At 44.2% G+C, this 27,616-nt stretch overlaps 1 protein-coding gene across 5 annotated transcripts in view; it reads right to left on the bottom strand.

Annotated features, from left to right (window-relative positions):
• Positions 1–2,943: 2,943 nt before the first annotated feature.
• The window catches only part of MAPKAPK3 (MAPK activated protein kinase 3), a 53,898-nt gene continuing 29,225 nt past the window's right edge, over positions 2,944–27,616 (bottom strand). For 4 of the 5 annotated variants that reach the window (XM_040076315.2, XM_040076313.2, XM_040076314.2 and 1 more), the window contains exons 3-11: positions 22,233–22,372; positions 21,328–21,392; positions 19,156–19,235; positions 17,663–17,786; positions 16,138–16,213; positions 15,835–15,959; positions 13,930–14,015; positions 11,178–11,258; positions 2,944–9,134 (exon numbers count right to left, since the gene is read on the bottom strand). In XM_040076315.2, the coding sequence (XP_039932249.1) occupies positions 8,976–9,134; positions 11,178–11,258; positions 13,930–14,015; positions 15,835–15,959; positions 16,138–16,213; positions 17,663–17,786; positions 19,156–19,235; positions 21,328–21,392; positions 22,233–22,372 (936 nt within the window). In that variant the 3' untranslated portion in view covers positions 2,944–8,975. The remainder of the gene's footprint in view (positions 9,135–11,177; positions 11,259–13,929; positions 14,016–15,834; positions 15,960–16,137; positions 16,214–17,662; positions 17,787–19,155; positions 19,236–21,327; positions 21,393–22,232; positions 22,373–27,616) is intronic. The other variant, XR_009208241.1, reaches the window with a different exon arrangement.

The raw sequence follows: 27,616 nt of genomic DNA, 5'->3' as shown, positions 1-27,616 counted from the left end.
CTGCAGGTGCAGATGAAGTGATGCTCAGTGCAGCCCACGCTCCACCCCAGCTCGTTTGGGATTCACAGAATCAACGAGCCTTGCTCAAAAGCACAGACAGAGCTAAACCTTAGGACCATTATTTCAAACACTCTAAGGTGTTTAGTAAGTCCCTTTCAACTTCCAAGGGTAAGAACCATTTCCTTCATAAAACACTAAGTAACATGCAGATTACCATGAATTATTTTCAAAATGAAGCATGAAGCTAAGTTTGTGCACTTTACATATTCTTTCCCCTTTGTTGCTACAATTGCTTGGGATTTTGGAATTTAGTCTAACGTTTATATTTCTGCACTTTGATGAACAGTTGAGTATACCCTGCTCTGATCCACTTTCAAAGAGAATCCATTAATTTTTATATTAAGGAGGGTGATGTTCAACCCCTCAGCTAAACACACAGTCCAACAAAACATGAAATTCAACATTTCGCTGATGAATTCTTTTCCTGCTCCCACTGCATATCAGGACAGCAGCTTGTACACGACTCCTCGTGTGAGGGGTGTATTTCCATTTTTGTGACAACTGGTCACATGTGAGGTTTTTGACCCAATTGTACACAAAGAGATAAAATATATTCCTGGTCTGTAATACTGCCACAGCACACTGAGTTGTGTCACCTGAACGTCTCAAGACTTACAAAGGTGGACAGAGAGCCTCCAAACCTATCTGAGACAAGGTGTTAGCATCCTTGTGGCTGGCAGCATTTGAGATTGAGAGTCACAATTTCATCACATCCTTTGATAGCTTGTGACACACAAACCAACAACAAAGCTGGCACTCAGCACATCAAACAGCCTTTCCCTAATGTAAAACTATTTCAACAGAGCAGTTTTCCTATAATCCAATTGCTGCAGAAAAAAAACAGAAGAAACCCCAAATATGACATAGAAGTGGTCACGATCTGCCAGGCAGCTTCTCACAGCACTGAAGTTTCCTACAGAGCCGAGGTGCAGATCCTGAGCAACATTTACAGACCCACAACTCCCCGTCCTGCCAGGTCTCACCTGCATGTGCCGAACACCACAGGCAATCCCAGCCAGGGCTCTTCCATCTGCTGCTCTCCTCCTCTTCCTTGGACGAAGCAATGCCCAGTGGCAGAGGGGAAAGAGAAAACAGAGAACAGGAACCACACAACATTCACTGGCAGAGAGAACCTTACCTGCATGATGCCGTGGGAAGGGGCAAAAGGGAACTCGACAACAACATTTTGGAGGTTTTGTACCTACTTCTATGTACATAAATATCTATTTGTGCTTCTGAATTGAAAGCATTCAGGCCACAAAACTTGAAATACTTCTGTTTGTACATTAGTATATATAACTTCAAAGATCAAAGCAACACAAAAATCACTCTTGACATGGACATCATCATCATCCAAACAGAAAATTAGCATGGCTTTTTTTTTTTCTTTTTTAATCATTTAGGCAGGATGGCATTTCTGATTAATAGGAATTTGAATTAAATTTCTCCTTTCATGTATGCAGCAGTTAATTCTAATCAAGCAAGCTCAAGGTCTTCCGTTGCCTGGATAGTACTAATTAGATTCTTCCACATTATGACTTCGTCATATGCATCCATACATGGCATACAAATAACAAATTTCTTTTTAACAAATACAGATTTTCCTTTCAAATTCTCACTGGAAATAATTTTCTGGTGGTGGGAATAATATCTGCTCCAAAGGAAAACACAAAATCTCAGGAAGCCTACAAAAAAAATTATCAGGCTTAAAAAAAGATGCTTTGAAATTAATTTACTTAGTACAGAACATGACCACCACGAAGGTTTTGCACAGAAATAAAAGTAATACTTCATATGGGACTGTGGTTATGGGAATAAGGTTTGATGTGTGTGAGTGGCTGCAGACACTATAAAACAAACAGTATTAATCAAGTAATGAGTGATGATTGCTGAGTGCCTGCTGGCCAGGCACGTCACTGTCCAACAGGAGCTGACGGAAGCTCCAAGGAACAGCAGCAGATGCCTTGTGACACAGGCATGCACCTTCTGAGCTAACCACTGCTCACTGGATGGCTGCTCCAGGATCCTCAAGGAACAGCTCAAAAACTGACTTAGTGCAGCAATGACAAATCATTGGAGAAAACATCTGATACCTCTCCCGAGTGCCAGCCAAGGTTTGAGCTGGATGCAGAGAATCTATTACGAAACAAGGAGGCAGACCGAGCTGAGTCACTCGAAATCAGGAAATGCAATTCCTTCCTACTCCTCAGATTTAAAATATCCTACAGCATAAAACTTCTATAGGAATTTTTTTTAATGCATAGGGAAGAAACCGAAATACTGCAGTCAGATCTCTCTAAAGGAAGCATTCATGACTTCCAAGCAGTATAAAATACATCCAGCTATTGAAATCAAGGAGGAGAAAAACAGAGGATTTAAAAGGAAGATAACCAGACCATCTCATTTTACTCTTTTTAATTGGGTGCATTTCTTTGTAGAGACCTTTTCTTTTCCTCAGAGGGTGATTTTTTCCTACTATTAGCCATTACTTGGAACTTTCCACCTCACTGTTTTACAGACAATGAAGTTTTTTGCTTCCAGCCAGGTAATGGGATTCCTTGAAACTCTTCCAACCCTTTACACCACAAGGAAATTCAGAAATAAAAGAAGTGGTACAACTGCTACTGAGCCAAGAAAAGAGAAAAAACCCTTGCATCATGGAATGGTAGCCTTGGGACAACTAATTAGAATTTTATTCAAAACAAAAATCAAGCATGCAGTGGTCAAGTGCAAGATAGAAATGCAAAATTCCAAAAGCAAAAATGAAAGGTAACTTCACCTTACAAGGTTTCTGCAAGCAGTTCACTCAGGCAACTTTAGGAGAGCAGAAGTTAATCTGCAAACCTTATTTATTCAGTTATTAGTTGCTCTAAAAAAAAAGCTCTATTTATTTGGTTCATTAGCAGCATTTACTCAATAGTTTCATTTATAAACATCAAGCTGATCCTTGCTTTAGACTAACTCAGAAAAAAACCCCTGGAGTCTGTACTGTAGATCTATCTTTAGGAAAACATAATTATTTCTGAATCCGGGAACTGCTCTGGGTTGGAGCAGCAGCTGATATCCTAACCAGAATTTCCTTGATCATTACTTAAGCAGTAGCATTTTTATTTAAAAAAAAAAACAAACCACAAAACCTTAGTCCTCCTCCCCCACCAGTATTTCTCTTCTAACACATTCCATGCTAATTTTAGTCTTTTGAGAAGTTTTTTTCCAGATCAACCCACTCTTTTTCGCATTTGAATAATTTTCAGTTTTTAAAAGAGCTCAGTTTTAGCAGGTGCTTCAGTAGCTAAGCAATAAGAAGTCTCTTGGGAACATCTTCCATGTTTCCCAAATGGATTAGCCTGAAAGTTTGGGGAGAACACATCAGGCAAAATACCTATGCTGTTTAAGAGTTTCATTCCAGCTTTGAAATTCAGAGAAAGAAATGCAGTCCCCAAAAGAAGTCCCCAAATTTGTGCTCCCTGTTAACAAATGAAGAAAGGGCTGCTAGACTGGCAGTACTGGGATGGACCTCGAGGCAGGAAAATTCAGACACTTAGAAGCCTAACATGGAAGCAAAGAATGCAGCTCCTCCTTTTTGGCATTATTGAGCTTCCCTGTAGCCCCAGCACCAAGAATTCTCAGTGGTTTGCACCCATGGGCCCAGTGAGTGACTTTCCCTGGCTCACAGTGGTGTCAAAGCAGCAGAGGTTTCACCAGGGCCAGCAGCCCCACAGAGATAAAAGATGTTTGATATCAGCAGCTCTGGGAGCTGAAGTGAAGGTCAAGATACCCCTCCCCAGATAAAAGACAGCCTGGTCCTTTCTGTCATCTCCAGCGATTTGAAAGACACTCTTTCCTCTTTTGGCTCTTGGAAATTAAAACCACTGCAGTAGATTTCAGCAACTGCTCCTTTTTGTGGTCCCAAATAGCAGGAGGAAACCCACTGACAGTGATGTCTCTGTCCCATAATGCAGTTAGAGCAGACCTGTGAGACTCTGGCATCTGGCAGATTCATGAGGCAGGAAATTTTAAAATAAATTTAATGCTAGGCATCATTTACAGATTTACCAGAATAGATGTTCATCTACAGTCACAGGGTTATCTTCCCCATTTCCCTAGAGTGCAGCAACATCCTCCTTCTCCAGTGCTAAAAAAGACTAATAAAGAATTGAATCTATCTTGCTATATCTGTACAGAGGTAGCACTTGCAGTAAAAAAGTAAGGTGGAGTAGAACACAACAGCAGACATTTCTAATCTTATTTTTCAACATGACATATTATCCCCCATTTCTGCTCCCTTTGCTCCATTAAATTCCTCTAACCACACAAAGTGAAAAGATATAATCCTATTTTAAAGCTGGACTTAATTCTCAAAAAGAGTTTTCTTACCTGGTGCAAAGATTTCAGGGAAACATTTCTTCAGAAAATGTTATTACCTAGGCTTGCTCTAACCTCAATTTTCCAAAGGTGAGATACATTTAAGCACAAAGCTGAAGACTTGCCTGTTAGCTTGCAAGAATTTTTAACAAGTTATTTTTGTTTTGGGATTTTGAGTATGTGTTCTCTGTCTCTCAAGTTTGCTTCATTGCCTTCATCCTTTTTAGGCTCTCTAAAAGAGAATTAACTATGTCCATTTTCAGCTATGCCAGCTCCACTATTGAGAACAGTTGGGTGAAGAGGGGAAACACTGGAACCCAGGAAAAAGAAGATTCTGATATTTCCACAATAAAACTCCCCCAAACATTTATTCCTAGAAAAATCTGAGTTCACCTGCACATGAAGTCATTCCCTGCTTGCTCCTTTCTCCTTGTCCCTGAGGTTTGTTAGCTGAGCTGGCTCCATCCTTGGGCTAAGCAGGAGAACACATCAGAGCAGCTGAGCACACATTAACACCTCCTCCCCACCTGGGCCACGGGTCTAAAAAATACAAGTGCTCATGATTCCCTGCAAATAATTAAAACCTTTGGCTCTCTCCTCCTCACTAAACCTTTCTCTTCTCAAAAGCACCTTTGTCTAAACACGGGCCAAATAAAGTGTGAATTGAAAAGAGGACAGGGAAATTAGATCAAACTGAGTATGTAGCATTCTCATTATCCCTCATGTCAGACAAGTCAGAAGCACTTACGTAATTGGGCCTCCAGACTCAAGGCAGTGAAGTGTTAAGACAGAAAAGCAATCCCAGGACCGCATGCTGGGTTTTGACAAATAGAAAAACACAGAATTAGGCCAAGAGCTTATCATGAATGTGAGTTTTTAATTGTACCACATCAAACCTAGGTTCACCATGTGGCACATGTGGACAAAGAGGCAAGAAAGCGTGGAATACAAAAGCTGGGAAGGAGAGGAAGGGAATTTCCACACTTTTGTGCGTGGATTGGAGCAAGAGCACTGGTGAGAGGACATGAACCACGTGTGTGAGGAGCAGTGCAGAGAAACACAAGAGGAAGCAGTGGGCCATGAGCAATCGCTGGGAAAAGGGATGGGGGTGGGGAATTGTGCACAACCCTTTTTTTAGCTTCTGCCGTAAAAAATAAATAGACCTTTTAATCTGTGTTCTCCTTGAAGCCTTCTCTATTGACCATTCATTTCTTCTGTCCCTTCCCAGCTCTTTACCTCCTCTATATGGCTGATGAATATGCAAATGCATAATCAGTTCTGTAATAGCCTATCCTTTCTAAAAACAGGCTATAAATCTGGATCCTGAGCAGCAGGTTCTAAAAAGACTATTATATGACATGGCTGGGGGAAGAGGCAAGACCCAAACACCAGCACCAGCTCACCAGGGCTCTTTATAATGTGTGTGAATGCAGGGAGGAGGAGCCTCCTGCCCAGAGCCCTGCTGGCAGCCAGAGGGACACTGCCCTCAGCAGCGCCACAGAGCAGGGCCTGAGATACTGCAGGGGTGGGGAGCTGATGGCAGGGGTGGGGAGCTGATGGCAGGTTCAGATTTGGGGAGCTGATGGCAGGTTCAGCTTTGGGGAGCTGATGGCAGGTTCAGCTTTGGGGAGCTGATGGCAGGTTCAGATTTGGGGAGCTGATGGCAGGTTCAGATTTGGGCAGCTGATGGCAGGTTCAGCTTTGGGGAGCTGATGGCAGGTTCGGGTTTGGGGAGCTGATGGCAGGTTCAGATTTGGGGAGCTGATGGCAGGTTCAGATTTGGGGAGCTGATGGCAGGTTCAGGTTTGGGGAGCTGATGGCAGGTTCAGATTTGGGGAGCAGGCTGGTTTTGGGGAGCTCTCCAAGCTGGCAGGGCAGGGGCTGGTGGTGCAGTGGGGTTGGGCAGAGCCGAGTCCATTGGATGCTCCGTACATCCCCACATCCCCACGGAGCACACAGGCCCTGCTGGGGAAATGCTGACACCCCAAACCCGGTCCCTGGCAGCCCCTCCCAGCTCCAGGTAACACAGGAGCTGTCCTGCTCCACTGGGCTGCAGAAGGCAGCGGTGCCTGGAGCAGAGTGGCAGTTTGAGGCTCCAGACATCGCAGGGCAGCTGTTTCCCAGCTCCCAAGGAGTCTCCTCCTTCCCCCTGTCCAATACTTGCATCCATTTCCATGTCTGCCATTTTGAGGCCCTTCTCGGTTCCTGTAGGGCTTTACAGCATTCCTGGGCGCCGTCGCTGCAGAGTAAAAGGCAAGAACTGTTAGGCTGAGTTTAATGAGATGGGATTGTCCTGCCACACAGGAACACAAAGCTGAAGGTGCTGTGCCAGATGCCTCAGATCCAGCTTCTGATCTGCAGTAAATGCTGGAACCCCACAGGCAGGAATCAGGCCCAGGTGTGTTTTGCAGGTTTTCTACAGAAAACCACCCAGGAACAGACACCTCTTGGAGATCCAGACTGAACTGACAAGCCAGGAGGGAACTGAGAGCTCAAACCTTGGCCTAGGCAGAGGAAAAAGGCTGGTTTGCAACAGTTTCAGTGGTGCTGTCCCTGAGGCAGATAAGAGAGCACACTGTACATTGCTTGCCCTGGGAACATCCATCACCCTGATGGGGCACAGAGATGGAATGGCAGCAATAATGTACACACCTCCCTCAAAAAATTAGATAAAGGGACAGAAACTTGGACCTGGCTCTAAATCCAACTGTTGCACCCTGAACACATCACAACTCTTCATTTATAGGTAGTGAATAATATTTGCATAATTCATTGGAATAATATGGCAAAACAAAAACATACAGGACATGCTATAATCACAGATACCTGAAACATTAAATCATTTAAAAATACAACTTTACAGAGATCGATATTTAAAACCAAAACCTTGTGTTCTTACAAAAATGTTCAAAGTTGGGCAGCCTTTTAATGTGGACATCATGGAGCACTTTCCTTCTCCCCTTGCCTGTCACCTTCAACACAGATGTATCAATGCAAACTCTGCAACAACTCAACAAAAACAGGGATGACAGAAGGAAGGAATGTTAAAACCTAATTTTAATAAATCATGTTACAAAACCCTAAGTCCAGTTCACAAAGGAGAATTGAGGTCTCACTCACCATTCTGAACATGGGAACTGGGCTCCTCAGATGAGGTCCAAAGCCTCGAGCTGAGCTTTGCTGTGTGTCACTCTGATCTAACAATTCAGTTCTGCTCTGGAGCCCTGTTTTCCTTTTTGTCTTTTTACATTCTTCCAAGCCTATTAACACACCAGTACTCTGTGTGCCTACCACAAAGGTGTATTTGCCTGCACAACTGGAAGCACATAATTTTCATCCCAGAATCTGATAATGCTTTCACAAACATTTGCTTCACCTAAACTAAAAATAAAGCCAAACCCCAAAATACACTGAGAGAAAATATTTTGATCACAAAATAAAACATACCAGCAAACCAAGGCCAGGTTCCCATGCTATAAGAATGAAAATAGGAAAAAACCAATGGGTGGATGTACTTAGAAGTAATCTTCCTTTAGTGGTGAAAATCTTTGGATCCTGAAACATCACCAAATCACCATAAATAAAGTTGCATCCTCCCCCTCCTGCCTTCAGGAAACAAACCAACCCCAACACCCCACAATTTGCTGTGATCAGCACAACTTAGGCACAGGATCTGGAGATAATTACCAGAAGGGTTCAGAGAACATGCATTTGCCATATCTTGCCAAATTTCAGAAGTCTCTCTTCTAAAGCAATCCCCCGTGTGTGCAGCTGTATGCCCTGGAGGTTGTGGATCCAAGGGGAGCAGCAATATTCTCTGCAGGATACTTACAATTACTCAAATCCTTACTGAAACTCTTCATATAAAGTACCAGTTAAATTGAAAACATTACAAGAGAGGGGTCTGACAGTGGCAAAGACACAACATGATGGCTACAGCTCAGAAAGTTTACACGTTATCAAATGGGAATCCGTGACAACTCAAATCTTCACGTGAGTCTGACTACACAAAGACTTTCTGGAAATGGAAATGTATGGATGCTTTTTCCTGTAACAAGAATAACTGTCTACAGTTTAGGTGATATTCTGTAAGCATAGGAGGTAAGTTTGGAAATAGAGACTATTACCAATTCTACTAAACTACCAAAACACTCTTAGCAGAACACTTGGCACTTTTCTATTCTCCAGATTAAAACAGCAGCAGAAGTTACTCTTGTAGATGGCTGTTAAAGCCTCAGTGCATTAGGATGCCGAGACCGCCTCCTGTTCTCTCCTCTTGTCCCACAGTTAAAGCCAAACCAAAAAGCTGTAACGTTTCTGGCATTACTGTACCTTCCCTTGCAATATGCAACAGAATCACGTCAGATCCATTAGTCTTCAAAAGCAAAGCCCTGATTCAAGTTATCAAAATGGTAGCACACTGTTCCCTCTTTGCAGGATAGCATCTTCACGATCTCACTGCCTCTGTGGCGTGGACTGAGGCGATCATACGATTTGAAATTGCTCTGTTTAACTTTTACACTTCACCCACAGGTCCTTGGCTTCTGCCCTCACTGGTTGTTGCAGCCGGGAGCGGCCGAGGAGGCGCCCGTCTGCTTCTGCTTCTTGCGGCGCTTGTTCAGGAGGCGGTTGTTGGACGTTTTCAAGTCTTTGATTTTCACCTGATCATAATCCACCCTCATGGTAGCCAGAGCACTGGTCATCTCCTCCTGAAAGCAAGCAAGCAATGCGGTGAAGGCCTGAGGCGGCGAGAGCACGGCCACCCCACACCGCAGCCCGGGGAGGAGGGACACCCGGAGCCTCTGTCAGCGCGGCCAGCGAGAGCTGAGCACGGCACCGGGAACAAGGGCTGCCTCCACCCAGGCCTCCCTCAGCAGGAACCCTTCACCTTGTGAGAGCTGAGCACGGCACCGGGAACAAGGGCTGCCTCCACCCAGGCCTCCCTCAGCAGGAACCCTTCACACCATGGGAGCTGAGCACGGCACCAGGAACAAGGGCTGCCTCCACCCGGGCCTCCCTCAGTGGGAACCCTTCACACCATGGGAGCTGAGCACGGCACCGGGAACAAGGGCTGCCTCCACCCGGGCCTCCCTCAGCAAGAACCATTCACCCTGCGAGAGCTGAGCACGGCACCGGGAACAAGGGCTGCCTCCACCCGGGCCTCCCTCAGCAGGAACCCTTCACACCACCAGAGCTGAGCACGGCACCGGGAACAAGGGCTGCCTCCACCCAGGCCTCCCTCAGCAGGAACCCTTCACCCTGCGAGAGCTGAGCACGGCACCGGGAACAAGGGCTGCCTCCACCCGGGCCTCCCTCAGCAGGAACCCTTCACACCATGGGAGCTGAGCACGGCACCGGGAACAAGGGCTGCCTCCACCCGGGCCTCCCTCAGCAGGAACCCTTCACACCATGGGAGCTGAGCACGGCACCGGGAACAAGGGCTGCCTCCACCCGGGCCTCCCTCAGCAGGAACCCTTCACACCATGGGAGCTGAGCACAGCACCGGGAACAAGGGCTGCCTCCACCCAGGCCTCGCTCAGCAGGAACCCTTCACACCACATTTCACACCGGGGCACACGGGACACAGCTCTGCTGGCCTAAATTCCACCCCCTCCCTATGCCCAGCACTCCTCCCTGGCTAGCTCTGCGCCCCCACACTAAGATATTCAGAAGGATGTGCTTCAAATTCACACATCTCTTAGCTGGAATTAATGCTTAAGTACAGGAGTATTTTAAACTTTTTATAAGGCTGTAAAGAAAAATCTGTTCAAGTAAACAAATGCCTAGGCATTTGGAAAGGAAAAACAATTCGATATCATGGGTATGTTGGTAGCTCGAGGGAATACCTCTGGGACCTATACAAAAGCATAAGCATAAGAAATTCTAAGAAACGTGGAAAATAAGGCAGCTAAGTGAAAATATCTGCTTGATCTCTGACTCAGAAGGTAAATGTTGCCTAGGTCCTAGAAAATTTTACCATTACACAGCTCAACAGCTGAGATTATACATCAATGATTTAAATAAAATCAGTACAAAATACACTACAGGAATGTAAATGACAGCAATTGTCAAAATTCTAGGAATTTGAAGTGCAGAAAATTCAGAATTAATTGTGAAAGCATGCCAACCTGTTAAAGGCCAGCAGGAAGGAGTTAAGACTTTCAGTGTGCCCTACAGTTTCACTTTGTAGGAAGCATTCAGCAGTCATTGGTACACACAGTAGGTGAGGCACCTGTTTAGATTAAGGAAAAGACTTTTTTTTTTTCCTCTCCTCCTCCCCCCACCAAATATCACAACAAGACAAGACTAAGGTTATTCAGTGTTGTTCCACAATTCAAAAGCACTGCACAAAACCCGAATGCAGCTCAGCCCTCCCAACTGTCACCCTATGTTTTCATCACATTCTTCACTGCCATGAAGCTCAAGCTGCCCCAGCACTGTCTTTCTCCTCCCTGGGCACATGCAATGGCTCAGGAGGAGCATCATTAATGCCTTTGATCATAAACACCATCTTTGTTGATATCTGGTGCAGCTGCAAGGCTGCCAGATGAAGCTCAAATAGCATTCCTTCTTTTTTAAAATTCATCATATACGCTACTGTTGTAAGCGAGACTGTTTATGCCTCCCTTGTTTGACATGATTGTATTCAAAATAGCCACAGTATCCAAGGAAATGCACATCCACAGAGAAGGCAGCACACTTCATCTCCTATCACACTCGACTTAAAGAAATCTGAATTTGGATTGACTCACTTTAACTTCATCCCAGTGGTCTTTGTCCTCTTGCAGGACCCGTGCAGTGTGAAGAGGAGTCGGTGGCACTGACATTGATCTCTGAGAACAAAGGAAAATACCAAAAGAAGTCCTGAAAAACAGTATCTGGGAAGTGACTTCTTGTTCTTCTTTGTGTATGAAGGGCATAAAACTTGCTCTGATGTTCTCCAATGGCCCTCATTTTTCCTGCTTCCAATCACTCCACAAATGAACTCATGTTTGTAGCAGAAAAGGACTACATTCCCCATACAACATTTAAAGAACAAAAAGAAGGAGAAATCAGTGCTGACCTTTCACTCTACTCCCTTCCAATCCAAACAATTTATCCAACCAGTGTTGGATAAAATTTTTATGTATATTTTAGATTTTAACTGTCAGTTCACTGTTCATTAGTCAATGCCTTAAAGTGGTTAATATGACCTTTCTCTCCTAGGATTTGTTGTAGGAGACATTTTCTTGCATGTATGCATTAACTGAGACTACCACTTCAACAGACTAAGTGAGCCCCAAAGAGGAAATGTCACAATTCTTCAAGCAAGGCACAGCTCAGAAGACAGTGCAACCACGTGGAACTGAGATCTCTGCTCACCTGCCATGAAAGATCAGGAGATCCTTTACATCAGAATAAGGGACAATTTCTAAAGCATGAAGCACAGTTCCCTGACTAAACTCAGCAAGAAGCATGGCAATTCTTCCCAGTCCAGAACTCAAACTGTAATTTCATTTGGATACTCCATTTTCCTTATGCTTTCTACCCAAACTTGCTGTTCACTGCTGTGGCATCCCACAGCTGATGTCAACGAAGTCTAAGAAGATCCCTGTACATCCCTGTCAAACAAACCTTACACTGGAACCAGTGCTCATGTTCACCTGAGCTCAGAGCAGCAGTCATAGAAGTGGAGCAGAAGTCCTGACTCCTGCATCCTCCAGCTGGATGTTTTATCCAGCTGGAGTACATTCATTGGAGTACTGGAGTACAGTTTTATCAAACACAGCTGGGACAAGAGAAATGGAAAACAAGCAGACTGGTTTCAGTGGCATCCCTGTCCTTGTGGAAGGTGCTCCCCTTTCTGCTGTGAGCTGCTGCTTGTTAAAAAAAACTTATACAGAAGGAACTAAGTAAGTCTGTACTCCACCTAAACTGACAATTTTTGCCTAGTTAACAGCAAAATACTTCTGCCATCCATCTCCTTAAAAAATGAGGGAGAAAGGATAAAAAAAAAAGAGACACAAGCAGCCTCCTCCACTGCTTGTGCAACTCCTCAGACATGTTTCCACTTTGGGATTTAGGAAAAGGGAGAACACAGACATTCACTGTATTGGTCTTTCCCTCTCCCTCCCTCTGCTCCCTGTGAGCAACAGGTTCAGCAGAAAGAAAAGCCAGCCTGCAGCTTTCTTCCAGGAAGGGTATTGGAGCAGGGCTCCAATTGGAGTGGGTGCAGCAGAGTCTGCAGACCTCGTCTCTAATTTCCTCCTCATTAATTGGCTCTGTGCACATTCCAAGCAACAAATGTTGCTGTAGGTGGTGGCTTCCTCAGCTTTTAGGCACTCCCTCCATGAAATTCCTCACCTGCTGACTCCTGAAACACCTTCTTGGGGCTTCAGACACTCAGAGCTGGAGGTATTTATTCTGAGCAGAGATTACACTCTTTATTTGGTTAAAAAAGACCAGAAACATTGTCTGGGGTCTGTTCTACAGAGTCTTTACAAACTCAGCTTCTCAGTTTTCTCAGCTCTGAATAACAACACCTTTCTACTTCATCAGGATGTCTTACAGCTGCATTTCATCCGATTCCAAGGGCAGGGCCTTGGAGGAACGGGGACTATCAGCCACACTTCTGCTTCTGTCTCATCCTTTGAGGCTCAGCACGGACACACCAGCACTATGGGAACAAAGGGCATTCTACAGCAGAAGTGATTCTGTTCCTGGCTGACGATTTTTTGGGTAGCGAGAAGAAGACTGATATCTTTTTAGACACAAATGTGAGAAGTATAACCTACTATTTTGAGGGACACCTACAGAGCAGAGCTGGTATAATGAAACTCAGTTTTGTGACTTCTGGGATTTGTGTCTCTTATTTGGAAGAGTCCATATTGTCTTAATAAAGTAATTTTTTCCTTTTTTTCCCCAAAAATTTCCCCAGATTTCTTTTAAGGAAGTAAATTAAGAAGTAAATTCAACCAAGGCATAGAATGGAACCTGAACTGGGACCATTAATAGCTCTCACCACCCTACCTGGCAATCTCTCAGGGCAATAAGAGACCCTTGCTCCTCCCCCACGTATTTCCAAACTCTGCCAAGGATGAGAATTCCCACTGAGCACAGGAGCATGTTCACCCTAACACAGTTATGTACAATGGTGCCTGAGACCACTAATAATAGCTCTTTAAATCCTGCACTGATGAAGTAAGCACATAGAGTTTATTTTTGTATTTTTAAAGAGAGTAACACAGGCATATGCTGCAGAGTCAACAGAGACTGCCTGCTCACAGAATATAGAGACATCTTCAGCTGTTGCTTCCAAGGACATGACTGTGGGTGTCTCCCTTTGTGTGTCCTCTGCTAACACCAAGAATTGTGGTTCTATGGGCAGGTGACCCTCTCTGGAGGGCACAGGAGGTTAATGAAGGGACCAACAGTAGTAACAGCCCTTCTCCTGCTGTGTGGAGATACACCTAAGTTCTGCCTGGAAGGATCGATTCCTGGTGTAAGCAGAGATATCAGACTCACATTAATCCAAGGGTGATTCATAAACTGAGAGACTGTCATCCTCTCTGTTGGGTCAGTCTTCAGTAAATGGCGAATGAGTTGTTTGGCTGAAAAACAGAACCAACAGGGCATGGTGTAGTCTAGGACTGCATTCTCAAATCACCTTGGGAACACAAGGACCTGCTGAATGAAGAAACACAACTTTGCAGAACTGAAAACACCTCCCAATTGCTGTGAATTTGTTAAGACGCCACATACAGTGTTTAAAGGGGCAAACCAGGAAAACATCCAAAACAAGAGACAAGAAGGACTGGGGATTCCAGCTATGCTCTCAACATCACCAAACCAACCCCTTTGAGAGTAACAACTGGAGGAAAAGAGAAGCACAGGAACAGAAGGCTGCTAAGCTGCCTGCCTCAAAGATGGGACCAAGCTGGGCATTATGGGCTGACTGAATACATAAGTTGTTGTTTTGAGAAATGATGGAAGACAACAACTAGCACAGGCTGTGGAAAAAAGGGGCAACAAACTTTGACAACTGAGAGGCCACTAAGAAGATAAAAAAGACAACTAAATGGATTGCACAAACAGGCTTTGCAGCAGCTTTCTGTGAACATGGGACCTGCCAAAGCAAGAGCACTAATAACTGAGATATGACATGGTGAGAGTCTAAACAAGAGTTTCATTAATGTGGGTGAACAGACTGGAAACACTACATCCAAAGGAAGTTCTTTAGAAGGACTTACACAAAACTTCCTTAGAGAACCTATAAAAACTTCTAAATAAGAGTTCTCTTTTAGGAACATCACATGTAAGATGACTAAATGCTTGTAAGAAATTGCCAGAGGTACAAGTTTAGTTTGTTGAGAGAAGCTGTAAAGGACAAGGACAGCATAAAGCAGGGAAAAAAGCAGCAGCCTGCCAAAGGTGCCTCATCATCCTAAAGAACACGCACAGATGAGATGATTTTAATAGGCTCAGAGGTAGAGGGCCCCTCTCTCCATCCACACAAGCATACAGAAACCCTAAACACAGTCCAAGTGCATGTTCTCTCACCGGGCTTCTCTGGTCTGTTTTTAATGCTGGAACATGAACAAGACCCAAAGTTGAGAAAATATTTAGCCAGAAACCCATGGGTAAAACATCTCCCTCAACAATGTTCAGCAGGCTGTGCTGCACACACAGCCATGAGATCCAGTGAGGGCTGAAGATGCCACAGAGCACAGCGGGGTCCAAGGGTAATTTTTTACTGCCAAACAGCAGACAAAACCAGGGGCATAGCAATATAAAGGGCTTGTAATAAAAACAGATAAGCACAGACATTGCTGACCCTTCTCTTTAATATGACAGGCAGGTGAGACTTCCAGCTTATGAGACTGTCAGGATAAGAGGGAATCAAAAATAGCCACTTTCAGGACACTGATTTGAGCCCAGCGGCTTTTGATCAATGACCTATACAAAATAAATTGCTGACCTTGATTTAACTGTCGGCTGACAAATTCCCACATCCCAAAAAGCCAGCATGAAAACTTGCCATCCTTGCTGGCTGGATCACCAAGGAGGGCAGAGACTGAATAAGTTCTTAAGACAGTTTGTCTTTCTTCCAGTTCAGCTGGTATTGGAGCTGTCCTGGCTTTCTCCTTTCTCAGGATTAGAGACTCCTCTTTCCAGAGGGTTTAGTATCAGCATTCACTAACACTAGCTGGATTTTGAAAGAAGTTTTCAGTAGTCATTTACTGTTTGTAGCACTGAGGTTGCTGGCTGCTATTTGAGTTCCCAGTCATTCTCTGCAGCACCTTACAAAAAATTGATTTACATCGTAGAAGAAAGGGAAACAAAAGCCCAGACAGATTTTTAGAAGCAGTATCTTTGTAAGCACTGCACGCCACCATGCTCACACTCATCAACACCAGAGAGGATTTTTACCTTCCTCTGATACTTCAGCCCACTCTGGATTGGGAAACCCATATTGCCCCATCCGAATTCTTCTCTTCATCCCTGGAGAAATGGCTTGACCGGTGTTTGAGTAGAATGGAGGGAACCCACACAGGCTGCAAGAGTGGACAAAAGAATTTTTCAACTAGAGAAGTCCTTTCACCTCTTAAAAAATTTTATTCAAGCTTGTATTCTACTGCAGGCTGCATGAGCCCAGTGAACAATTACTTGTGAGTGCAGATTTAACAAGCTGTGCTCTCTTTCTGTTCACCAGGTTCCTTCCCAAATACTTACAGAATATATGTGATGACACCCAATGACCACATGTCACATGATTTGTCATACTTCTCAGGACCAAGGACTTCTGGGGCTGGGGAAGATGAAAACCACAAGTAAACAGAGTACCAGGTATTTCTTTTCATCTCTATCACCTTTTAAGTAGCAGAACACTTCAACAACAGGTATCAGAGGCATTTAAAAAATGCAACTCACTGCAGGAACTGGGTAGCACTTTCAACTGACAAGTTCCCAAAGGCATCTAAAGTAGCTTTAAAAAGCAGGAACAGAGCTGGAAAAATGCCCTACTCCTCACCTTGGTGTCTCTCTGCTCAAGGGAGTACTAAGATTACCAAAAGGCAGAAGGAGCTACAGCTAAATGTGTACAGGGAGACACTGCACTGAAAGAGGCAGGAGCATATGTTCCAGCAATCAGAATAGAAAGGCCCTACTGGAGCTGTGATAAAATTTTGAATGATATCTGGGTGGTGTGATTAGCTCCAGCAGCTACAGGGCACTGCATTTTTCTTTGGCCTCCAGAGCATTATATTTTTCCCACTAAGTAACAAAATTAGACAGAGATACATTTAGAGGGGATTTTTTTTTGTTGTCCCCTGGGGCAGGTGAACTGGCAGGGAGCTTGATTTTGTAAGGAAAATTATTCTTTAAACACATGAGCAATCATGCTGGTTTATAAAAAGGTGTTGAGAAGGGAAATGTCAGCTTGTTTATACACAAATATAAAGGCATAAAACCCTATGTGTGTAAACTCTTTAACATTTTATCACTAAATCCAGCTTACAAAAATACAGAAGGCATCAGAAAAGGAGTACTGCTAACGTGATTATCTGTTCACAGTGAATAAGTCTCTTTCAATACAGAAAACTATACAAACTTTAATCAGAGAAGTAATTTTTCAAACAAATGAAGTCCTTTTTGCAGCAAAGAAATTCCTAGCATGGACTGCCCCAGTCAAATCATCTGATGAATGACTATTAACTCAAGACTAAAATGAGTGCATAAAGGACAGTGTGCTGTGGCATTCATTACACAGTGCTTCAGCTTTGGACAAAATGAAGGAAAAATTCTGCTATGATTAAGTCATGTTAGTTCTTTATTACTAATACCTTAATTTGCCAACTTAAAGAAGTTTCACAGCTGAGGCAACACGCTTTTCTTTTATTGCATTAATTTAAGCTAAGAAAAGTTTTGTACAGAAACACCCAAATATGGGTGCTCAATTCAAATTATGGCTTTTATTGCATCGTTCAGAGGAAACATCAGGATTACTTCAAGTGTAATCAGGAGGAAATCCCTCTTTCTCTTTGTATATCCTCATTTGTATCTCCTGTGAAGGCTGTTTCCTCTGTCACCAAGGCAGAAAGCAGGAGCACTCAACTGTACTGGAACCAGACCAGGTTTGGACTGGATCCCAGTTTAAATCCTGGAGGCTAACACTTCACATTACATCCACAATAGAAAACTTCCCACCCACTGTAAGAGAAGGAATGACTGAAACAGAAATGTGCCTTGGATAACTCACCCACATAATAAGGAGTGTAACAGGGGGTCTGCAGTGCATTTACGGTGGTTTCTTTGGCAAAGCCGAAGTCTGTGAGTTTGAGCACGGTGTCTTTGTCTTTAGATGTGTAAAGCAGGTTTTCAGGCTGGAAGGCCACCAGAAGAGGATAAACAGGACAATGAAGAGATGTCTCTAACAAGCTGACAGGTCAAACCCACCACCAGCATTTAGGTCTTCTTACTTCTGTCACAACCCCACCAAACACACAGCATGTTCCCTCCCAACACGCAGCAGCACTTTTCCTCAGACTAAGCATCAACATCCTTCTCAGCAAGGTATTTGGGAGAGCTAATCACAAGACCCTGTCCAGTGGACATCCAGTCTGGCTTCTTGAACCTTTCCCAGTTCCCTGCCCTGCCTGGGACTGATCTGTGTGGTGACAGCAGCTGATCCTCAGCTGAGGGGCAGGACAAAGGAAATCCTCAGCCATCCAAATTAACTGATACAGGCACAGTCCCTTTGCTGCTCCCCCCTCCTCTGTCTCCTGAAACCTGAGTTAATTCCACTCTTGCACCACACTCCATACAGGCAGAAGTGGCACAGAGGGAAATACAAGCTCTTGTGCCCAAGAACAGGGACAACAGGGTATTTCCATTATCTGCAATTATTCAGCTCCCTTCCCAGTTTACCCCTTGGTGACACCACGATGTGTCAGTTCTCCCTCCAGCTAAACACACAAACACCTGTAGAAAATTCACCAGCTCAGAGCTGTGGAATTGATCTGCCGCCTCTATCATTACATGTCTTGCTCTCCAGCACATTCCATTCCTCCCCGTGTCCCTGCGCTGGAAGTGCAGCAAGTTTGGCTTTGTTCGTGCCGTGCACTTCAGAGCATGAACACAAAATAGGACCCTACAAACTGTCAACCCCCTACAACGAGACTGGGGTTCAAACTTTACCTCATTAAACACTGGCAGGAACTGAGATCTCCTTACTTCCCCAAATATTCACACGCTTATTGAAGTGGGTTATATGCATAAACTTGATATTATTCCTCCCAGAAGTTTCCCCCTTTTCTGAAGGGGGTTTTGCAGTTTGGGGCTTTTATTTTTTTGGTTTGGGTTTTTTTTTTTAATACAAGTATGATGATGAAGTAACTAATAACTGGCAAAGACTGCACATAGAGGCATCTACAAGTTATGGGTTCACTTGAAGCAGTGCTATTTTCTTGCTAATTGATGGATTGCAAGTGGGCAGTATCTCTTTAACTAAGCATCTGACTATCATGAGATTTTTTTTCTGCATTCCATACACAACTGGAAGGCATTAGCACACATGAATATTCCAACCTTGGACTAGTTGCAAACTGGTGAGCAAATCCTTTCTCACACTGGCAGACGAACAGGAACGCTTTGACCATCTGACTGCACTCCCAGTTCTGTTAAAATCCCTGCTGCCCGGTTTTTTCCCTGCTGTAAGCTCTAATCCCCAGCCCACACCCCTTGGGGCCTCACCTTGACGTCTCTGTGCGCGATGTTCATGGAGTGCAGGTACTGGATGGCTGTCCCAATGTCTCTCATTATTTCAGAGGCCTCTATAAATACAGTTTTAGAGAAAGGTCACATTAACATTCCCACTGTAATTCAGGGATATGCTTGGAAATGCTTATAGCTTACAAATAGCTTGCTGGAACATGGGGCAAGCGTCAAGACTAGAGAAATCCTAAAATTAGCCCTGACAGCTGTGTTTTGGGTTTGCAGGCACCAAGCCCCCAACTGCCCGGCTGCTCAGTCTCCTCCAGAGCAGGCGCTGCAGCCCAGCAGCTCAGACTCTTCAGGAGCCTGGAAATTTGTGCTTTAATTTGCTTACCAAAAAAAGCAGCAAGAGCAGAGCAGGTACACAAGCAGCAACTGTTAAGAAAGGAGCCCCAGCCAGAACCTTATCTCTAATTGTCCAGGACATGTCCTGGGTTGCTTGAGACAGAAATTTAACTTTCATCTTCTAGTTCAGGGGTAGGAGGATGATCTATCAGATTTTCTAAAAACAGAGCTACATAACAATATAGTCATTTCAGGATAGGTCACATCTTAAGTCCTCACTGTCTTTAGAAGTTTTTCATCAGGAGGAACAAAATCAACATTTCTATACAGCAAAGCCCCAAACTGCCACCTTTGAAAGAATATATTTCAAAAATTCAACATAGTCCCCATGGGAAATTCTAGCAGTGGAGCTGCCTTGCAACAGCAGTGCTCTGGGAGTCTGGAAGGGTTCAGTTACACATGGAGGGGTTTCAGAGCAGGGAGGAATGACATTCTCATGTGAGCATTATATCACATCTCCACTGCAGGGAAACAACAGAAACTTCAACCTGATCCTCTGGGTTCTGCATAGGCAGAACTTGTATTGCAACCTGGAATCCTTTATCACATGGCTCGATATTTGAGACTATGCAATCTCAGCCAAGGACAATCAGAATGCAGAAACACTCCTGTTCTTTGGGGAAAACCTTGCACAACCTCCTCCTTCCAGGTCCTAATGGGAAGCTGTGGCTTTATAAACAGGCAGTGAACCTGGGGAATCCAGTGGCACAGGGCTCATTTACCTCAGGAAAGAATGAAGGTGTTTTTTTGTTTAACCAGGTGATTTCTGAGTAAGTATTTACAATATTATACAAGCCTATCTAACGTAGAAAAACAATGCTTTTAGTAGAGTGCAGTTGCTAATGTTCATGGAACCAGTTTTCTCCCAGGAATTTGTATTTTAGAGAAGAACAAATAAAGTTTCTAAAAATGCTCATTTTCCCTGCGCAAGTCTCTCACAGGACTAAAAAGGATTCATCCCAGGCTAGGAAACACAAGAGAAGAAAACAGACTGGCCTCTACACCAGATCTGCAAAATAAGTCGCAGTAATTTACAAGCCCGGGTATGTATTTTTCTGCTTCTAATAATTTTGTCAGGCCAACAGTCACAAACACTATCACCTTACAAACATTAATGGTTTTATTCTGAGCAGAAACAAGCTCTTGTCTGCTGTGAGGGGGCAAGGAAAACCCTAGTCAAGCAGACCTGTGTTTCTGTCAGTAATAAATAGCAAAGACAATAAAAATGGCAAGACTGGTCTAGTGCAAGCTCTGTCCCTGCCTCAAGGCAGGGCTTTACACATGCTCCTACAGGAGGCAGGTTTGTTTGCAGTGTGGTTAATATCGCTTCCTTTCAAGCAGTGCTTTAAATCCCTTGAATAGGAGATGTTTCATCAGCTGTGATCTGCTCATTGTACTCATGACCCAACAATGTGCAGTGACGCTGCTTGAGGGACAGCCAGAGAGAGATGACAGCAGGAGCAGCACTGATCATGGCAGAGGTGGTCTGGCACAAGACCAGGGATCAGAGGAACAGATGCTATCATGGTACAGAAATGAAAAAGCTGAGTAGATTTGTAGAAAGATTTTTCTCTAAACCTTTCATATTTTGACTGAACTTGGGCAATTCTCATAATCCCTGGCTCTCAGGAACTTTTCATAACCACTCTTAACGAACAGTGGGATAAATAACAATAACAACAACAACAAACACCACCATGAATAAAATCAAAGAAAAAATCCTAAAAGGAAGCAGGGGACATAGAAATGGAGAAGAAAGAAAAAAAATCTTTCACAAACTTTAAAATTAAACTTGTGATGTTTCACCTCTCTCAGTGAAAGCTTGGTCTCCTCTCTCCTGGATCCTGCTAAACAGCTCTCCTCCCTCCATGCTGAAACAAAGAAGACAAAACCCCCACCTTATATTAGCAGAAAGGACAAAATTAACACCTGACTGTGCATTCATATAATCTCATGGAACCACAGCAGGAAGAGATAAAGATTACAGGCTGCCTCCTATGCCAGTGCTTCCTAAACAATCACACTCACTTGCATCAATGCAGAAAGGCATTCTGCTATGGCAGAAATAGAAAGTAAAATAAGACCAGGGAGTTTTGATGCTTTCAGTTTAATGAACCCTGTCACAGGGAACACGACACACAAAGATGGGAAGTCAGATATGCCAGCACTGGGAGGCTGACAAGAATCTTGTTTCATGTGAAGGGTGGAGAGGAAGAAAAAAAAAAAAAAGAAGCAAAGACACCTCAAAGAATTATTAATTTGTCCTCAGTTAAAAGGACAAAAACTGTGGTATTGGAGACTAGGGAGAGAATAGGGAAATTAGAGTCAAAATAGATACAACAGGACAGATCACCTTGGATCACTGGATTTACATCTGAAGTTGGAAGCTGATCACAACCAAAGCAGAACGTATTGGCAGAGATGTCTTTCAAAGGTGTATTAATCAGTCAATGCTTTAATGAGTACAATTGCTACAGAGCACAATGAAAATTTGTTTTCCGGTAAAGGCTCCTCATTCTTCCAGCACACAGGATGCCTGGAGCAGCTGCACATTTCCTTACCAGTTCCATAAAGAGAACAGGAGATTTCCTGTGCAAACCAAAACTGTGCTGCTGAGAAACCCCCCAGCTGTCACCTAAGCCAACACCTTCTCCTGTTTCCTCCACCCCTCCAAAAGCGGTGCCTGGTGAGGGGCTGCTGCTGGTCCATACCATTCCATGACAATGAGCAGGCATCTCTTCCCGTGATGGATATTCTCATACACATCCAGGACATGGACAATGTGAGGACAGCCCGAGGCTCGCCAGTGATACTCCACCTCCTGACGAGCTTTGGGGTTGTCATACAGGAGCTGTGGGGAAAGAGCAGAGAGCAAAGTCAGCGAGGCACCATCGTCCTGCTATCAACTGACACCAACACACACTGGGGCTCAAAGATGAGCTCCAGATGAGAAAACCTCCTCCAGCCAAAGGATGAGAATCCATCACGACATCTGCACCTTCTCTGAGCTGTCCAACTTGTTCGACTGAGGAATGCAGAAAAAATTGGTCCCTTGGAACTGGAAGGGCCTTGAATGACAGTAAGGAGGGATTTTGAATCTGAGATGGAGACAGGTCTATCTTACCCACTTCTGGATGGGAAACAGCAAATTTTTCTTACATGTTTGCTTAACTCTTAAACAGAGAATCCCCCTGCTAAGGACAATAACTCTCCCACCTGCCCCCAGCTGCTGGGAGAAGAGACTTCCAGGTGGGTGCAGTGCCAATCCTGTAAGTTGAGTGAGACTGGAAACAATGAGGACTTTTACAGAGACTCTGAATGTGCTTCTTAAATACTACACACACTTCTGACCCCCCCCAAGGTAAGAAAGGGACCTTTGGCTATCTAAATGCTTGAATTTTTTCTGTCCCATGCAAGGCCAGTATATTTTAAAGGCACTGATCTCTGGAAGGGCAGCAAGAGCTCATCCCTCCTGATCTTGCAACCTCATGCACAAGAAGCGCGTCCCTCGCTGTCTGAAGCGCTGCTCTGCGCCCGACACCACAGCAGAGCTTTTGTGCAGTAGGGGCACATTGCTGAATCGTGCCTGTTCCTGTCTGCCTCGGCTCCCCAGACACTACTAACACTTTGTGACAGAGACTCCCTTTACTGCACATTTGTACAGCTCCTGCACAATGCAGCTGTGATCTGAGTTTGATACTTTATGCCCTATGGTAATAATCACGGTGATGATGGAGCAGCAACAAAACCGATCCCATATAAAGCATCGTTAAAGGTAGTGAAACAGAATAAAAAACAAGCAAAGAACAATCACCTCTGATATATTTGTGTTAGAAAAGGCTCACAACAACTATGGGGGAGCTGTTTTCAGACAGGCAAATAAAAAGTATCTTTGCTGCACTATTAGGCCTTAGCGTGAAGCTCGCTCCACTCACATTTGCTATCAGTGAAAACACAACTGCATGATAATTGCTGAAAACAAGAATTAACATGTAACCTGTCATTAGGGACTTATGAATCAGAGCAGGAAACTGAAATTATTTCTATCCAATAGCCAAGTTAAGCCACAAATGATGTCACAGGCACCTTCAATACACAAACATTAAAGGTCTCAGGAAGGAAGATACAAATTCTGTTTACTTTATTGTCTGTTACTTATTCAATACAGAAAATTCACATCACTGGGAAAAAAATCTTACACCTCTTTGCTGCTTCAGCACCCCTTTTCAGCAGAGCTGACACAGTAACATGGCAGGAATGGTCTGCAGCCCTCCATACAGTGCTGGGGAAGTGCTCAGGAACAACTGGAAAGAGAGTAAATGCTTCTCTTCCAGGCTGGGAACAGGAAAAGGCTGACAACTACTCCTCTGCTGAGCGCACATTTTTGTCTTTCTGTGAAGCACACAAAGGCTGCAGGAGGGGACAAGTGGGCTCAGGAGGGCAGCTGGCTCTGTAGCTGAAGGTGCAGGAACCCCACACCGTGCCCAGCCCAGGCATTTCAGCCGGGCTTTGAAGACTTTCAGATTTTTCACCAGATTTTCAGCAGAGCAAGGGGCTGGAGGAGCTTTCTGGCCAAGTTCACTCCCCTCGCAGCCACCCTCCCTCTGCAGGGCTGTCATTCTGCACCCAGAGCACACCCTTTTGAGGTCACTGTCCGCCTCCTCCTTCCTGCTCCAGCCTGCCTATGGCCTCATTTCCAACACAAATAACTTCCTAAAGAAAGAGATGGCTCCAGTTTGGACAAAGAGCCCACTAGTGAGTCCAAGTGCGGTTGCTTTGCCTCTTTCAGCCATCAGCCCATTCAGCAGCCCTTCCTGCACAGCCACTGTGTTCTAGCTCAGTAGGACTGTCCATCAGAATTTTCCCCTCTGCCTTTCTGAGTTTGGGCTGTTGCCTAGAGGTCTCTTCCAAAGTTCATTAAATTATGTGTGCCACAATAAAGCCCAAACACCCTCAAGACTAAGCAGGCCTTACAGTGTTTATTGCTTGGATATTACTGGATTAATGCCACTTCTGAGCAGGACGCTTCCAAAAGCTTCTCTTCTATCCTGTGCTACTGATCAAAGGTTCCCATTCTCTACACCAATGCAACTGCACTATCATCTGCGTCTATTGTGCTTGCACAGTGCACAGAAATGCTGTTTTCCAAGCTTGTACTAAGTGCTTATGAAAATTGTTTCAGAGAATTGAATTCTCAGTCTCTGAAGAGCTTCTACAAGGCATTTTGATGCACACAAGGATGCTGCAGTTTCTTTTCTCCACCCTTCAAGTGAGTTTTGTACACTTCTTCGTGCCAAGATTGAATGTACTCATGTCAAGATGACACCTGGAGGAGCAGAGAAAGGGAAATTCAAAAATAAAGAGCAGATACACATACCAAGTAACATCTGATATACCATCCAACTGTTTACCTTTGGAGTTCTCCTTCTGAACTTTAAGAATAAATTAAATCTCCTCTTTAGGTCTAAAACTGGAAGGCAGATCTGTACCTTTTAAGACATTTTAGAGACACAGACACTTGTAAAATGAAAGCTGTGTAGGGTTGAAAGCACCAATTTCTGCAAAATTTAGGTGATGATTTAAAAGCAGTCTAAAATTTAAATAACACAAACTTGCAAGGAACCTAAATGGATATTTTGCCATCTTCCTGAGCGCAAAGAGCAACTGTACTTCTGTTGCTGCAATGGGTTTGATAAGACTTCAGTCAGGTTCCCTGATACTGTACAAAAGTGCAGAGGCAGTTGTGAACAAACCCAGAATTTCAGATCAGTTTTCCTGGTGGTTTGAGGGAAAAGCAGCTTTGGGAACAGGAGCCCCCAGTCACTGCCCTAAAGCTCCCTTGGGGTTCAGCTGAGTCACAGCATGCCACGACAGGCTGTGGGCAGGATCATGAGCCAGCCCAATTTCAAAAGCACACAAACCCCAAGAGAAATACTCCCTCTCCCAGTTTCTCATGAGACCAGATGGCACAAAACACAGCAACCTTTGCACAACTCCAAGAGTGTGTGGTCAGACAGCACAGTTTGCACCAGGAGCTGCTCAATACAAAAACAGGAGTTTTGTTGGAGCTCAGCATCACCAAACCACTGCCGAAAAGCAGCAGATGAAACAGGGAGGTCACCAAAACCAGGGGTGATGGATGGAAGGCAAGAAAGTATAGGATGTGATTCACACAAGTGTCCTCAATATCTGAAAAAGCTAAAGAGGGAAAAGGGCAGCACAGTGGGAGCGCTCAGCCTGTTCCTGAGGAACAGCAGAGCAGGTGCCAGCAGACACTCCAGGATGTGCTGCCAATTCAGGGCTGGGCAGTGCAGGGAGGCCTGAACTCTTATTCTAGGGCATTGGCCTAACTCGGGTTGGGGAGCACCTGCCAAACAAATTCTAAACTGCAGTTTGGAAGGCCGGCTCTGTGGAATTTCTTCCTGTGCAGAATTTCTTGTTAGGAAAAAAAAATAAGTCTAAAAAGTGATACAGTATCTTCTAATAGCTTTTCCATTGATTCAGTGTGGTGTACACAGGGAAGGACAGCAGGAACCCTCATACCTTAATGGTCTGATCTATACAGGAAATAACCTCAGGGCTCCAGGGACTGGCAAGTGATCTTCTGGACTCTGAAACTGTAACAACTGAGGGGAGATATCCATGGGGATGGGTAGGGAACAGGCTGAGGACAGGAAACAACCACTTCTTAGTGACTTTCTCTTTAATATGCCCTGCCAGATTACACAGATTTCTGTCAGACCTGTCTGCTCCCTACATAGGAAATTAAGACCTCCACTATGCTTCTTTATTTATTTTAAACTTCAACGGTTCTTCCTAGTTTCAAGCAGGTGCTGTGCTTGGATTAGAGGTATTAAAGGCTCAATTCTCATCTACTTCATGTGCTACACTAAAGCAGCATCTGACACTGCAACCATGTCTTTCTGATATACATCAGTTCCAGAATCTGAACTCCCCTTGCAAGACAATCAGTTTTATAATCTCCACGCTATCTTCCTCACAGGAAGGCTTCCCATTATTAAAACAGAAATGGAACCTGCAGAAATATTCAGTCCTAATGGTCCCTCAGCACGCAATACTGACATATAGGCACTTGTATCTAGCTTATTTATGTTTCTAGCTGGGAAATAAAAGTCTGAGGGGATAAATGAAGCAGTTTTTTGCTTGCTTTCCTCTTTGTGTGCGGCTGTTACCAAAATGCTGAATTCTACAAATAGGTCTAGGGAACTGAACTCGCAGTGATGCACAGAACCTGACACCATTTGCAGCAGAGCAGTTCTTCCAGTCTCTTTTTATTCAAGAGGGGTTGACAGCAAAAAGAGGCTTGGATAATGTTTCTTTCATTCTCTCCCTCTCCTATGCTACTAAAAGAAAAGGGAAAAAAAAAAAAAAAAAAAAAAAAAAAAAAAAGAGAGCTATCAGTATGGCCTTGGACATTCTGTCTTTTATTACATCCTGATTATTTCCAATATATCTTTTAATTCAATGTGAACAATCTTTATCTGTTTCCAGGTCTCTTCAGAAGGGATAAAGCCATCCTTTGTGTTAGAATACTCAAGGAATTGAAATGATCAAGATTTCCTTCCTCACACATCAGCAGTGCCCATCAGTCAAGCTTCAGCACGAAGCTGCAATGGCAGCCCAGCGAGTGGAGAACCCAATCCTGCACAATTCTCCAAGAACCAATTTTGTTCTTTAAAATGAAAACAACACAACATACTTCTGCTTGAATTATTTAGTACTGAAGCATCAGTCTACAGCTAAGGGCTAGGGCGGGCACAGGTAGAGGGTCGTGTAAACATTTCACATTCGTGCTGTTATTTCAAATCCCGTTTAGGCTGTTGCAAATTTAACCTGCTTGGAGGCTTCACCGAAACAAACTGTCATCCCAATTCCTGCAGAGCTGTCCAAGCTGCCACCACAGCTGGCATTCCCTGGCCTCTCCATGGGGACTCAGACAGACAGCCAGTCCCAAAGGTGGCTTCTCCAAGCTAACAATGGGAACAACAGTCGAGTAGCACAGTTTCCCATCACTCCTGCCTTGTGGTATCGAATCCTTTCCCTACCCTACTGAGCGTCAGGGTTGTAGTGCACC

The sequence above is a fragment of the Hirundo rustica genome, chromosome 12 (genome assembly GCF_015227805.2).
Source record: "Hirundo rustica isolate bHirRus1 chromosome 12, bHirRus1.pri.v3, whole genome shotgun sequence".
Lineage (NCBI taxonomy): Eukaryota > Metazoa > Chordata > Aves > Passeriformes > Hirundinidae > Hirundo > Hirundo rustica.
Note: the sequence above shows the minus strand (reverse complement) of the source record. Positions and strands in the feature narration are given on the sequence as shown.